Here is a 15,967-nt window from a genome sequence, read left to right as displayed (position 1 = left end):
GACTAGAATTCCTTTCTTGAAAAATGGTTCTGCTTGGGGTTTGCAGCGATAACTTGGTATATCTACTATATGTCCATTACTTATGACAGGCCTACTGGATTTTATTGTTAATGGTCTTAATGGGTAATCAGTGGGGTGGTTTATGTAGTTGTCTGCATGGTTGTGGAGGAGTTATCTCCCAAGTTACATCGCTATTTGGATTGGCAAGTTGAGATCAAATGAAAAATCTTGATGATTCTCGAGGAGAACCATTGGCAGCAGCGCATATGATATGGCCCTCTCGTGGCAATGAGATAGGAAGGCTAGAAGAACTCATCTTCCTCACCGGGAGGCTCCTGTTAACATGATTAACAAATTCGCCAATGGTCTTGTTTCATTGCCATAAATCTAACATATACTTTAACGTTGTGGAAGTAAAACAATTTTTAGCGTGAGACTTTCAGTTTGGAGAACAATTTCCTTATACCCAGAGAAAAAGAGATCCTTCCGTTCTAAAAACATCACAGACGCACATGTTGAAAACGCAAGTTTTTATCAACCAAAACACCTGACTTGTTGGGTTTATTGTTAAGTGAAAATGATTCTGAGAAAGAATGCGGAAATTTTCGTACGAGTGCATCAAATGTATTCTTTTCAGTGCTTAACAGCATCAGCAGTGTGGCAACAATATGCACGAATAAATTAAAGCTCAAAGTCAGAGATCTCACGTTAACACAATTCAATTATAGTTCTGAATTGGTTTTTGGTATCCAGAAAACAATGGAAACAATAAAAACAAAGTCTAGCCGAGCAGTAATTATGTTTAAAGAATCTGATCATTTTGATTGATATGACCATTCATATTTGCCGCCTCAGAAGCATGTCATATGCATTTGCCATTGGCTTCTGCAGGCTGCCTAACCGGATCATTATCCTCTTGCAGCTTAGTAGTATGGCAGTGTCCAATCTTGTGATGATGGGGAGGATGACCATGTCGATGATGATGAAGATGACTCCTCCTGTGCTTTTCTTTACCTGGTTCAGCATTGTCATCAGATGATTTCCCCAGAGATCTGCTACTCTTTCTCCTCCTGCCCCGTATACATTCATAAGAATCTGAAGAGTCGTGATAGTCTGATCGGCGTTCAGATTTGTTGTGCTTCGCATGACTATTCTGTCTCTTAGCCCCCTCGTCGCTGGAAAAATCTGAACTTGAGTGTACCAGTCTATAATGTTTACGATGCTTTGCATGGCTTCTTTTTCTGGTTGCATCATCATCATCACCACCACCACCACCACCACTTGAAGATTCTGGATGTCCAGACTTAATCCACCTATGATGTTTGTGATGCTTTGCCCGGTTAATTTTTTTGACAGCATAATCATTCTCGTCGCTTGAAGAATCTGAGGCACTAGAACCGGAACTCATATGATCATGCCTGTGTTTCTTGTGGTCATGCTTCTTCATCTCCTCTTCTGAATCGCTATCATATTCATCACTGCTATAATCTGAACCGCGTGATCGTCTCCCAGGCTTGCGCTTGGATCTCTTATCCTTCCTCTTTTCATGGTTGCCTAAGTTGGAATTGTTGTGCTTTCTTCGCTTCTTGTGGGATTTTTTAGTCCTCTTTCTCTCCTCATCACCACTGTCAGAGTCACTATTGCTATCTGACCCAGATACAGATATTCTCTTGTGCTTAGCAGCCTTTGCCTTCCTCACTTTGGCTTCAGCATCAGCTTTTGCCTTGGCAGCAGCTTCAAGTTTCTGCTCCCATTTCAAGGGGGCTTCTCTCTTTGCCAAAACTCTCTTCTTTTTCTCTTCAACCAACTGCATAAATTTTTTGGCGTCCATTTTGATGTAAAACACAACTCTTCCTGCATTTGGTATGATGATGACCAGAAGTTCATCTCAAAAAAGAGAAGGAAACAATGTTAGTTCTTCCGCCACTATAACTACAATCGGGTAAATAATAATAATAACAACAACAACATCAACATAAGGAAAGAAAAAAAAATGATTTCAAAGAAAAGAAAGAAAATTCCTAACATAGTTTCATGTTGAATGGAAACAGAAACTTAGTAGCGATAAAATTATTAAAGTAGCATCATGAACAAGCGAATAACAGTGATTATGAGAACACAGCTTCTAAATTAAATCAGGAAATTTGAGAAAGGCAGCATACAAAACACAGTTATTTCATTTTTTTTTCATCACTTCAGTCAGGAAAAGCTAAATACACGAGATAACAAGAAATTATGCTATGCATGCATAATTCAATAATTATTGTTTGTGTCATTTCATTGACTGCCTTGTCAGCAGAAAATTTACACTCTTTCACAAATTAGCTTATCAAGTCATTCAACGTACACGATAGCTAATGAGCACTTTTTCAGCCTAAAACAAAGATATGAATGTGTGAAAGTTCTTTAATAACCCAAATAAAGACTTCTATTAAAACATCATGCATCTCCAGTTATATTTTATTTATTGCTAATTACTATAAGGGATTTCATATGATTTTTAATCACTTAAACCAGGATTCGTATACATAGCCCTACTTCAAATAGTCCCAGGTCATTTACTTAGGAAAAATGGGGCAAGGGGTTATCACAGAATTTCAAGATAAATTTCTAGGATAACCTCAATCAACCTGATTAAGTAGCTGTCTCTGAAATTTGTGTAGTTATAAAACATTTTGCCATAAACAAATAGTACATAAAAAATTAACACATGAACATTAAACTTCCAAAACAAAACAATGCAAACTTGAAACGGGTTTCTTACCTTCTGATGAGAGAAACCCACAGCTGCAACCAAAGATCAATTTGCGTTTTTCACACCAATATTTCAACAAAATCTGCAAATAGCAAACCCAAATTGTAGCAAATGCAAATCAGTAAATGTAAACCCTATATCAGAAAACACAAACATACAATTGACGAAAAAATCAACAATCAAATGGTTGACTAGACCTCTTAAAGCCAATGTGAAATAAAAGAAGAGAAAACCAAAACATCGGATAAAAACAGAAACCCTAGAAATTAACCTCTACAAGATCTCAAAAAATTACAGCCCATAATTCAAAAACTAACAAAAACGTATCTTGAACCCTGGAAAAAATTCAAACAAAAGCAATAAAAACACATACCTGGAGAAGAAAGAGAAATAGATCCAAGACAGGCAGCTTTCAGTTCTACAGAAAATAGAGAGGATCTCCCTTTCTCTGTCTATATGTGCATTACCAATTACAGGCTGCCCTTTTCACCAGAAGCTTCGACGAATTGAGGTGATGACTTTGAACATTTGTCAAAGGAGGAATTACGAAGAAACGTGTTTAATACGGGTTTCTTGTGAGTTTCGTTTGAATCCATTTTGCAAAGCGTGTTTTCCACAGGACATCAAGATAACGTGTTTGGTTGAGTTTTTCTCTTTTCTCTTTCTTATTTTCATTTTTTTCCTCTTTAATTTATTTTTATTATTCTACTTAATTTGAATAACATGCCACGTGTACCACACGAATAAGTGACTTTTTACAATTTTTAAACACAATTCATATTCATGGACTCAATTACTAAGAAAATTGATTGTCAGGTGAGTTTGAATAGCTGTGATCCGAGCTTGTTAGCAAATTAGACACGATCAAGCTAAATCCACTAAATTCGTTGATTTTATGAGTTGATCTGCGGGTTGACCGACTTGCCTACGAACTGGCTAGTGGGTCAATTAGCAAAAGACACAAATTTATTCTGGCTAGAGGCCGCTGCTCTTGTTGAGTCTAATTTGACAACATGTTGCATTTAAGAAATCCTTTGAATCTATTTTGTGGTGCAACTTTTTTTTACGAAAAGAGCCAAGATATATTTGGTATGCTTGATTAAATATAATAATATAAGATTAAAAATATTGAGTAACGCCATTTATACATCATGATTTACAGATTGATGTACAGAATTATGTCATGAAAGAGATAGAGAAAAAAAATAAAGAAGGAAAAAAAAAGTCAGTTAATATACACATCACCATTCTATAAGTTAATCTGTAAAACCATTATGTAAAAATATCATTATTTACACCATAAATTTTAATAGCTAGACTATATTTTAATTGTATGAAGGGTTGTGCTGTGTGTACACACAGGCTTACACCCCTCTCACTTGGAGGGGGTCCACATGTAATAAAATATTCGTGAGCCCCCTCCATGTGAGGGGGGTGTAAACTTGTGTGTACACCACAAGGTGTACACACAGCATTTTCCTTGTATGAAAAGATCACAACCATGCACGTTATCATATTTCTGTCTCAAACATTTTTCCACCCAATTCTTATTGTCAAATTAACATAAATTGTTTTGATTGTGGTTTCTCTCTATTTTTCCCCAAAATAGAGTATAAAGACTTATTTGTCTAATATATTTTTTAAATAAGCAAAACAAATAAAAAAGCAAAAATATAATTAAATATTTGACCTTCATGTTAAAGCACGTTAACAATATTGTAATTACACAATGGTGACATCTAGGTTGGAATTGTAATACTAGTGGTGTAGAATAGCGTTACTCCAATATAATTAGTATTGAGATACCTTTTTTTTTTATTGAAATTTTTTTTTTTTTTGAGTTTGTTCAGTATTATGTAATTTAGTTTAACCTACGAGATGAAATTTAAATAGACTACAATAGTATGAATAAGAAACTGTTTGTAACACAAAATCGATGTTTGTGATGAATGAAATATCTTTATAATTTTATTTTAGTAGATTATGTTGGAGACGACTTATAAAAAGGGCTATGTAAGAGTTGATTTTTGATATATTTGTTTGATTAGTTTTAACCCATAAGAGCGTGATCAAAACACAATTTATATAAATGAAAATTGGGATAGAGTTTCGGTATAAAGATTATGCAAAACAAAGATTAAAAAGGAGTAGAAATAGAGAATAATTCAAGGCGAGACATTATCTCTTTCCTTAAGAGAAATTGTCCCGCTACGATGCTCACGGTGAATGGCACTTGTCTCCCAAGATACAATGGATTCACAACTTGTGGTAGTAGCATTTCAAACCACAAGAAACAGACGAATTTTTGACAGAATTTCCCCTCTACAAAAGAAATGTATGAATGCTATGGAATTAAAAAGGAGAGAATTGCAAGAGGAGAATGAATGCTCAATGCAATTGGTGTACCCAAAATCATATCCATACGGTTCTATTTATAGATGTAGAAAGAGTGCAAATGAAGTAGTGTGAGCCAAAACTATGGATAATTCAACAGATAATCATTGATCAAGAGTAATAGACAGCCTAAAACCGAGCCCATATCGAATCTAACTCTAAATTTTTATCTCATCCGAAAATGTAATTTTAGGTTTCCCCATGCATAGACAAAGTTCAGGTCCAAAGTCAGTATCTGAAACACATATTCCCCCGATATATCCATCACGTTGGCAAGATTTTTGGCACTCTTTTTCTGTTTGAAGACAAACCCCTATAATACAGTCACCATCCTAATCATCATCACCTGCAACTGGAATTCGAAAAAATATTGTTAGCTTGGGAAAAATTCTCCGTAATAAGAAAATGAAATTTCGAATAAATTTACCAAAACTCATTTCATTTGAAGAAAGGACCAATGCAATGAAAAAAAGTCTAATGAAAAGAGATTCTTCAAAAGAGACCATTCTTCTGTTTGAAGTTTGAATTTTGTGTAGAATTTGATGAACACACATTTACCCCATATCCCATCTATAAATAATCGGTTTTTGACTTTCATATTACATAAACTAGATTATGGTAATTTATACTGATTGTGTAAACGTATAGTTATATATATTAATGAGAGGGCTTTGTTAAATTAATGCCAATCCACAGCCACAAGACAGATGAGCTTCTCCTCTTTCTATCAAACAAATATTGATAAACATCCGCATAGTCCCATCCGTTTCGACAAATAGAACTGAAGCACCCCCAATAACTAACCTGGGCAGTTTCTTTGGGAGCACACAAGGGAATTCTTGAAATATTGGAATTCTATTTGGGAAGATTTGTTGAAGAGATGAAAAATTCCTTGGTGATTTTACTCATTTTGGCCTCATAACCGATTTTAATAGAGAAACTAATAGAAATGGACGACAAGGGTGTATTATGAAGATTTGATAGTACTAAAATGAAAAGTCAAAGGGCACGTGCAAAAGAGCTAAAGATTAGGGGGTAATGTGCCAACTACTTCTAAACTTGTAGAAACCTTTGGTTACATGGATCAAGATAACTTTGAGTCTAGCATTTACAAAAAAAAAAAAGTGATATTTACATCTTCAATGTTGTTATGGTTGAGCTTTTAACTGACGCGAAGCAATCTTGTCGATTAAATCACACGATTGGGGAAGGAGTTCAACACGAATTTCTTGTAATCAATGGAGGAAAATGGTTTATTTGATATTGTTGATGCTAGGTGCTCAAAGAAGGCATGAAGGAACAAATCGTGGCTATTGCTCAACTCGCTAAAAGATATCTACATCTGAATGGGAAGAGGAGGCAACAAAGAAGTAGCAACAGAGCTCAGAGGAACTCTATCATTTGTACAAGATAATGTCCCTGACATAAAACAACAATCAATAATTGCGACATACTGAAAGATTTCAATTTACTCAGTGATATATTATTATATATAATTCCCCCTCAAACTCACGATACTAAAGCAAAAAGTAGCGAGAGTTTGTCACGCAGGAAATGAAATCGATGAACCTGATGGAACTTTAAAAGTCAGCAAACTGCAACGATGAAGAAACAAAATGTAGGGAAATAGTGTCAATTTGCAGATGATGATGAACTAGATGACAATCAATATCAATATGTTTCGTGCACTCATGGAACACAGAGGTGTGAGAGATCTTTATAGCACTTATATTATCACAATACATAGGGGTTGGGGAATAATGAGGAACACCCATGTCAGTAAGTAACCATCGTAACTACACAATCTTAGTGATAGTAGATGACATAACTCGATACTTAGCCTTAGTAGCATATACAAAAATCAGTAGTGGACTTGCGATCAATGGGGTTATTGGCCCAATCAGCATCAAAGTAGGCACGGAGTACTGAAGAAGAGGTCAATGAAAAATAATTTTTAGGCAATTCAATTATCTGAAATTCACTTTCTTTCCGTTCAAATTCCATCTTCGCAATCAAACGGACCCTAATAGATATATTTTTTTTGTAGACTTTCTGAATTATATGGCATGGAGATCTAATTAAATTATCTGTCAATAAATGTTAGTTTTTTTTTTTAATCTTATAATTAATGTTTGAAACATATGGTCAAATACTTGTGTGCAAAATTTTAGTATTAGAGAACATTATGCCTGTGTTCTGGGCGCACTACTTTACCCCAGCGTAAGTGATTTTGTGACCGTTGATGCCTCCAACGGTCACAAAATCACGAGCCACCTGCTATTGGAAAAAGTAGTACTGCACATGTGTCTTTTGCAATTTCCCATTTTTACCCTCCCAATTAACCCCCTTTGTTGTGGTCTGCAGAATGGAAAATCAAAGCCAACACTCTCTAAAAATTCCTCCACTCCACGACGGTGCCGACACCGCTGCTCAGAGGGCTGACGCCGCCGACACTGCTCCTCCACTCCACGACGCTGCAAAATTTAACTACTTTTCGACCGCCGCAATATCTTCAATTTTACCTTGCCCGACCGTGACAAATCATTCGGGACGCCGAACGGTAAAGTGCTCCGACAACCTGTTGCCCCACCCTACTCCGACGATAGCAGCGGCCGGTTGATGTACCCCCTGCAAACAGCTGCAACCCCGACGATGTGTTGACGACGTTCGAGGTTACGGGCCACCGATTGAAGGAACTCCACAGTCACATTCGACGGCCAACAGTCACAATCTGCGCTTCCAGTTTCTCCAGCACACTCACGGTCAGCTGTTCATAAATAACTGCTCACCCACGTCAAACAACCATGGACCCAGACATGTCCCCGGTACGATACTCGATCTCAAACCTTTTGTTGATTTTTCACTCTCACTGTACAATGGCATGGGCGTTTATTCTGCAGATGGAAATTGACTAATTTTCCTCCCATTTCGCAGCAGACAAATTATGGTTCACAACCACACCCGATCTCCTCCACATCACACGGCCATCTTGTTGACAGCGAATCGGGCCGTCGGAAGCATGCACAATGGACGGACTACGAGACGCAAATTTTTGTCGCCGCGTTCGAGACCGTAATCACTGATGGGCACCGAAATGGGAAGTGCTTCACGAAATTCGGATGGCAGACATTGGTTCGGTTATTCAACACCAACTCCGGTCACAATTGGAGCAAGCAACAGCTAAAAAACCGATGGGATGCACTCCGCTTGAAACACAAGAGGTTCGAAGAATTGCTCAACAGCAGCGGCGTTGCATATGACACGTCCACAGGCCTGATCAGCGCCTCAGCCGAGTGGTGGGATCGAAAGACGAAGGTACCGTTGTATACTCATCAGTACTATGTTTCTGTAATTGATATCCGAAATTGAAATGGCCTGTGTTATTGCAGAACTGGCTGTCGTTGTAGTATAGGGAGGCATATGTTATACAGGCATGTGACAAATGTATGAAAATTCTGTTGTTTGTGTTGAATGTTTGAACTGAACAACGTACTACTTAGCGGGATAGGATATGTATTCAGCTTCGAGAAACTGTTGCCCATTTTTTTCATAGGAGATGCATGCCCTTGCTTTTGATGTTATGTACACTGTAACACCTGTAATAACACAAACTCCACCACGTAGGAAGTGAATTGTTATGTAGGGACACCATTTCGATTATTCCAGCCAACGATTATGAGATTTCTCTGTCATGGTTTTCTAAGAGTTGGAAGTATTACATACACAACCTCTACTATAGCCATATGCTGCACGGCTGTACCTGTGTCTGTTGGAAGAAATTGTCTGTGTATTCAGCTCTTAAGCCAGTTAACTCTGCATAAGTTCCTTCTGTGTTTCCCCTGCATGCGAATCTGTTTTGTATGTGAGGCATAAGAGCTGAATTGCAGCACAAGGACTGCCGCATATGTGCTGCCAGTAACTGAAATTTTTTTCTCTTCCAATAAACTTGGGCAAATTTTTTATTTCTCTACGTTACTGCTTAGGGCTGCTGTCGTTCATGTTTCAAATCGTTGTCGCACAGTTGGACCTAGCATTTTAACTGTGTGTATGTCTCGTTCACACATTCATGTGCTCGAATTGGAATGACCGACTTCGCTGCTGTATTGTGAAATTGATGCATTCCCCATGCTTTTTCTCGTTCTTTCTATTTGTTTCTCTCACACTTCATTGTGAACCTTGTCTACTTTGTATTGCTTCAGGACAGGAAAGAATACAAGGACAAGGATTGCCGCGAGTTGTACCGCTACAAGGTTTTATTCGGGGATGTGTTCGACGTCGATAAGTACGCAGTCACCCCTACCCAAGCATGCCGAACCGGATTCGCCATGTTTGAAGACAGTGCGAACGAAGACCACCGTGATGAGGTCCCGGTCAATGTTGAGAGTAGCGTCTCAAGCGATGAGGGCCGTGATGCCGCACCGCGCTTGTCGGCCAGGGATGAATCCGGCCCGCACAGCGGGGACAAACGGAAGGCCGCGGGAAAGCAAGCGAAGGAGAAGAGGAAGAAGTTTTCATCTCGTGACGTGTCATATTCAGTGGACCGTGCGACATCCGCCAGTGAGAAGGTTGCGGCAAAAATTGACCACTTCCTTGGAGCATCTGTGTCCGACCCGAAGACATGCATGACCAAGTTGCTCGCTACGAGTCGACTCCAGAAGCAAATGGATTTGTACTTTTACACATGCAAGTTCCTTTCTAACAGGGCCAATAGAGAGGTACTTGACATGCAAGACAACGTAAATGACAAGTTTGCTTGGGTGGAGTGGAGCTACCAAAAATACAGGAAAACGCAGCCGCGGTGAGATATGGTGCGGTCCATTGCGTCCACGTCCGAGGGAAATTTGTATTGTTTGTTACTGTTCTTGACTGTGACATGTAATGTTCGGTTGATGTGAGGACTTTTTAATTATGTACTTTTATATGTGAAACAGTTGCCTATGTTTGACTTTTCCATTGCCAAAATTAATCACATGCGTGCTTCCAGATTCTTAAAGATTAAAAGTATATGTGCTGACAAAAAAACTTTTGAATTTTTTTCATTGTTGGGTCACTCAAGTGGTGCATTACTTGCTGGACTTGTCGCATCAGTCCCATCTGCACCTCAATTATTCGTTGCCATGGCCGTGGCAAAATTTCTATAAAAGGCAGAAAAATGTAGTAGATCTTTACAACTTCCAAAACCCAGTGGCGGATTGCATATTCTCATTGTGTTCTAATGGCACATACGGAATTCACCTGCGAGTTGCATCCAACCTCTGAAGCGGAGGATGAACAGGGTGACGACGCATTCATGGAAGAATTGCAAGTTAACATTATGGAGTGGTTTCGTTACTGTCAAATGAAATGAGGTTACTCTCAGAAACTATTACTGCGAGCAACGCACACGCGTTTCACGATATCCATTCGCGCGAAATGGTCACATGTTCATGTTGGACGCGATGAACTATAGTCCTCAACAATGCTACGCAGAGTTCCGCATGTATCCCGTCATGCTGCGCGCGTTAGCACATATGCTGCGTGACGAGTATGGGCTGCGCAGTCATTAGCACGTAGATATTTATGAACATGTTGGTATGTTTCTCTGCATACTAGCACATGGGAAGGGGTACAGACAGGTGCAGACGTTGTTCAACCATTCATTGGAAACCGTTGGACACTACTTCAAGCTTGTGCTTCAGGCGGTCCTCGAATTCTCGCAACGAGTAATTCGACCAGATCCGAACTACAATAATTATGCCGAGCATCACGTTCCGAATCTTAATAAGCATCCCATATTTAGAGATTGCATTGGTGCGATTGACGGAACCCACGTAAGAGTCGTGCTTCCACGGGAGCAACGCGTGAGTTTTATCGGACGAAAAGGAATTCCGACACAGAATGTGCTAGCGGCATGTGTTTTCAATTTATGCTTCACATACGTGCTTGCAGGTACGACGGGGAACTCCCACGATGCTCGCATCTTGGCGCGGGCTATACATAATCTCGAGCTTGAATTTTCGCACCCTGCACCGGGCAAATATTACTTGGTTGACTCGGGATTTGCTCATCGACCAGGGTATATGGCGCCTATAGGGGCTCAGATATATTGTACCATTTTCAGCAATTCTATGACGGTGACATTGGGCGTAGACGTAACTTTCGAAATGCCCGCGAAAAATTTAATTTCAGGCACTCGTCATGCAGAAACGTCATTGAACGTGCATTTGGCGTCTGGAAAAGTCGTTGGAAAATACTGGATCGTATGCCCAGTTATGCGTTCGACGTGCAAACACATGTTGTAATTGCAACCATGGGCATTCATAACTTTCTTCGACGGGCGGGCATGGTGGACGAAGCTTTCGTACGAGTGGAGACAGACCCCGACGCAGCAGAAGTCGAGCTACCAAGCGCACGGGACGAAGCTTCAGCGGAAATGAATGCACCGGAGTCACGACGAGATGAGTGGGATATGTTCAGAGATTATCTGGCTCAACAATAAATACGTGTTATATTTTTTTTGGTTGAAACTAGACGCAAAAAAAATGTTACCGTGTATAAAAAAGTGTTGTTGCACTTCAAATTACCGTGTATAAAAAAATAATGCACTTGTTTGTGGGACCCCCACTTTTCATTCTCTCACCATTATTTCCTCCATTAATCTGGTCAAAAGGGTGCAGTGCATGTCAGTGCATGGGGAATGTGAATGTGGGCAATTCTGTAATTTTGTAAATGAAAGTATTGCATGGAGAAGCAAAAATTCTACATGTGGGCCACCTGAAAATAGAGGAGAATTGATTCTCCAAAAACCAAATCGCGCCCAGACGCCCCCTATACTCCATTCGTCCCAATTATATATGTTGAGTTTCATTTTTCTCTTATCCCAAATATATAGGTCCGTTTCCTAACTTAGAATTGTTTTGTTCCTTTATCAATGTACCCTTATTCAATTTTCCTCATTTAATATGCCAATTTCTTGAAATCATCCAAATACACACATTTTTTCACTTCTTGGAAACATGGAACAACTCTCATTTCTTATTATTCAAATTAAATCATTCAAATTCTTTATTAATTTCAACAATAATTTAGTAATACATACTAAAAATTAAATGGGGTAAATTAGGAAAGTATTGGCAAAAATTAATTTTTTAATGATATTAAAGAAGATTTCTTAATCCGTGTAAAAAACGAAATAAGTCTATATAATTGGGACGGAGGGAGTACATGTTTATTATTTATTGGGTTAATTATAAAAACATTACGAGTCCAAGTTGAAAAAAATAGCATCTTCAAATTCTATGTTGATTTACGTTTAAATTGGGTTACATATAATTTCTTTGAAATTTTAACATGCACTGTATGTTACTGACTTATTGTTGTTACTTTTCTTCAATTTGTGAATATCGAACCACCACTAAAAAACTGCAATCACCTTCGCCACCCAAATTTGTGAATATTTTTTCAAAATCAAATTACTGCATCTACCCTATTACTTACGCAGTTGTTCAAAAGGAAAACATACTGACCTGGCGAGGTTTTTGAACTATCTTGTAGAGGATGTTGAGATTGGAAATGAAAGAGGATGGATCTTGATGATGAAACGGCAAAATTTTTACAAAATGTGACAAATGAGTTGTTTCCTGAGGTTGAGCATAGATCTGTGTACGATGCATGTACACAAATTTTTTTAATGCTAGTTTCAATGGAAAGACTTTAAAAAAAATTATCTTAGGCGTGCTATAAACTCAGCCACCACCCCTGATTATAAACGTTGGATATAACAAATTCATAACATTAGTGAGGACGCATATAAATGGCTAATAGATAGGCCTCTACAAGAATGGAGTAAATCACATTTCTCTCTTCATGCAAAGAGCGACATATTGTTTAATAACATATGCGAAGTGTCCAATAAGACCTTGAGGAGTGATAGGGAAAAGATGATTTCACGATGCTCACTTCAATGGCAGTGTTTAGCAATTCATCACTAGCAATCATATTGATCTCTTTGCGGATACAACATGAGACTTGCAAGTGTTATGACTAGCAATTATATTCACATCTGTATGATTAATATGTTTTGGATTGTTAGCAGTATCATTACGAGAACAAACACGTAGAAATAAAAAAAAAAATTTCAATAAAAGCACAGCAACTAAAGTCTCGAAATAAATACTTCAATTGACATTGATAAGATTAATGTACGACAACATTCAATATAGCCAACAACATATACCAAACACAATTTAAACTGAAGCTATTGCCAATTACACAAATATAAAAATTACAAATGAGTCTTATGTAGACCCTTTTCTCTTAAGCATGGTTATGTTCGAAGATATCTCCACATCTTTTTCTTCAGTTATTTGAGCAAATGTCTTGAACATGCATGTCAAATCTTCACCTTGAAATTGCAACGATTTTGCCCTTGATGACGAAGAACATTCCAATAAAAAAACACATGATCTCTAGTACAACATAAGAATAACCGTCCTATGTATTTAGTATTCTTCTCCACCTCCATACATTTCACGAACCCTAGCCCACAATCTAGGCATCGAACTTTTAGGCCAAAAACCACCAAGTTCACCTAGGGTTTGCCCTTCGTTTTTGGGGATTTCCTTTCAATTGCAAAGAGAAGAGGTCGTGAGGAAGATGAAGTAATAAATGAGAAAAGCGTGTTATATTTGCCATTTAAAGTTAATTGCTTGCCTACTTGGCATTGATATGGCACCTTATTAACAATTTAACATGCCATGTCACCTAATCATCAATCACGTGGCAAGTTTACGAATGGTTTCCATCCGGTGGCCAATAGAGTTGGATGAAGTAAAGTTGAATGGCCAATGGGATAAGTTTTAAAAAATAACGAGTAAGCCACGACTTGTATCAAAGTTCAATGGCTAATCAAATATTTAACTCCAAAAAATACGTAAAAGATGAAATGTAGGATCTGTGTGAACGTGTTAAAGATAAACAGGGACGAATTCTTCTTTATGATTAAATGAGGGGGTTATCACAGTAAAACATACACTTAAATTTCATTGATAATGTGGGCTTGGAACCTCATAAATGTACTTTGAATCTGTGTGGGTTTGCGGAAGGCATGGACCCCAATTTCCATATTGCCACCGGTCTCTTTGTACTCAAATAATTAAAATAGTACAAGGCACATCAAAGAAATTTTTTCATTGACATTTTGGAGTATTTTGTGGAAAAATAAGCAAAATGTTAGAGAAGGAAAGGAGGAGGAAGCAGCTATCTTGATAGAGTTTTGTTTATTCTGAGTGATGTACATTACTTTTCATCATTCTATAAATCTGACTCATTCCTCATGCAAAAATTAAGTAGCTGCCAGCAGAAGAGTGATTGTAGGAGAGGATACAATCAATTTGTTCCATTATATTGTTACTCAAGGACAAAATAAGGTATGTCAAACTCCCTTGTCATGGCGGTTTTGAATTTTTCATTACTTTAACATATAATTGATAGATTTCTACAAGCTTAAATTAATATGGAGATTCTTAGGGCTCGTTTGACAATACTTCTGAGAAGTCAAAAGCGACTTTTGAGAATAAAAATTCACTTTTAAGGATCCATTTTGATATGGTTTCGGCTTTTGCTTCCTGTAAAAAAATAAAAACTTTTAGAAGGAGTTACTTTAAGGGTCCATTTGATTGTAAAGATGGAATTGAAAATAAATTTCAGGGAATTGAATTGCCTAAAAATTGTTATCCTGAGAATTGTAAATTATTATGTTTGATTGGTATAATTTTTCACGTGGAAAATGTTGAAATAAAAAGTGTTTTTGGTGTTTACTTGGCTTTATTTTACATGAAAATTGTCAATTAAAGAGATAAAATTTCCTGGTATTGGAGATAAAATTTGTTTTCATTGCCAAAAAAATGAAAATAAATAAACAAATAAATTCAAGAAAATCATCTATCTTTTGGTGTTCTTTTGACTTTGTTTTACATAAAAATTGTCAATTAAAGGGAAATATTTTTTTATAATAATTCTTAGAATTTGTTAACTTTGCCAAAAAAATAAAAAAAATAAATAAAAATAAAATTATTTCTTTACTCTTGGAGACAATTGCATAACTTGAAAATCTCAATTGCAACCTTTGGTTACACTATCCAACACTGAAGCTGAATATGTAGCTATAACCGAAGCTCTAAAAAAAATTGTATTTGGTTAAAAGGAATTTTAAAAGAATTGAACTTCATGCATGATACACCTGTTATGTTTACTGATAGTCAAAGTGCTTTATTGCTTTGTAAAAATCCTGTTTACCATGAAAGAACTAAACATATTGAGGTAAAGTATCATTTTATACGTGAGAAACTGTCTCAAGGTGAAGTTAATCTTGTTAAAATTCACACTGATAGGAATCCCTCTGATATGGGAACAAAAATTCTACCTGCAAGTAAATTTAGATTGTGCTTATCTTTATTACACATTGACACTGGTTAATTTTTCTTGCAGGTGGTGGGCGATGATGATGAACAGTTCTTCCATGTGCAAATTCGCAACCAAGAGAGAGTGTTAGGAGAACCAAGGTGAAGAATGTGAAGATATGGTTCACCTAACCCCACCACCTAATGTTGTGAGTTGATGGGAGTGAGGTTGACACAATAAGGTCTTCCCTTCCCTTGGCAGAGGCATGGTCTTTCTTCCTACCCCTTCATTATGTACACTCTACCATTTTATATAAGAAAAAGGGGGCAGCTCTCAGTCTGTAGAATTCCCAGCAGTAGGAGCTCTCGTTTTTCATAGAAGGGTGGTGGTTCTTCATTGGTTTTTTCCCCTCTCTCTTTGGAAGGCAATTGGCATAAC

The 15,967-nt window shown here is 37.5% G+C and overlaps 1 protein-coding gene across 1 annotated transcript; it reads right to left on the bottom strand.

Moving 5' to 3' along the window:
- Nucleotides 1–658: 658 nt before the first annotated feature.
- On the bottom strand, nucleotides 659–4,180 carry LOC111398375 (LIM domain-containing protein A-like). Its single transcript, XM_023025287.1, has 5 exons — nucleotides 4,116–4,180; nucleotides 4,001–4,016; nucleotides 3,129–3,207; nucleotides 2,765–2,857; nucleotides 659–1,887 (listed from the first exon to the last, which is right to left on the bottom strand). Exons 1-5 carry the CDS (start codon nucleotides 4,178–4,180, stop codon nucleotides 863–865), a joined length of 1,278 nt encoding a protein of 425 aa, XP_022881055.1. The 3' UTR covers nucleotides 659–862.
- Nucleotides 4,181–15,967: the final 11,787 nt, after the last annotated feature.

Source organism: Olea europaea, chromosome 8, assembly GCF_002742605.1.
Source record: "Olea europaea var. sylvestris chromosome 8, O_europaea_v1, whole genome shotgun sequence".
Lineage (NCBI taxonomy): Eukaryota > Viridiplantae > Streptophyta > Magnoliopsida > Lamiales > Oleaceae > Olea > Olea europaea.
Note: the sequence above shows the minus strand (reverse complement) of the source record. Positions and strands in the feature narration are given on the sequence as shown.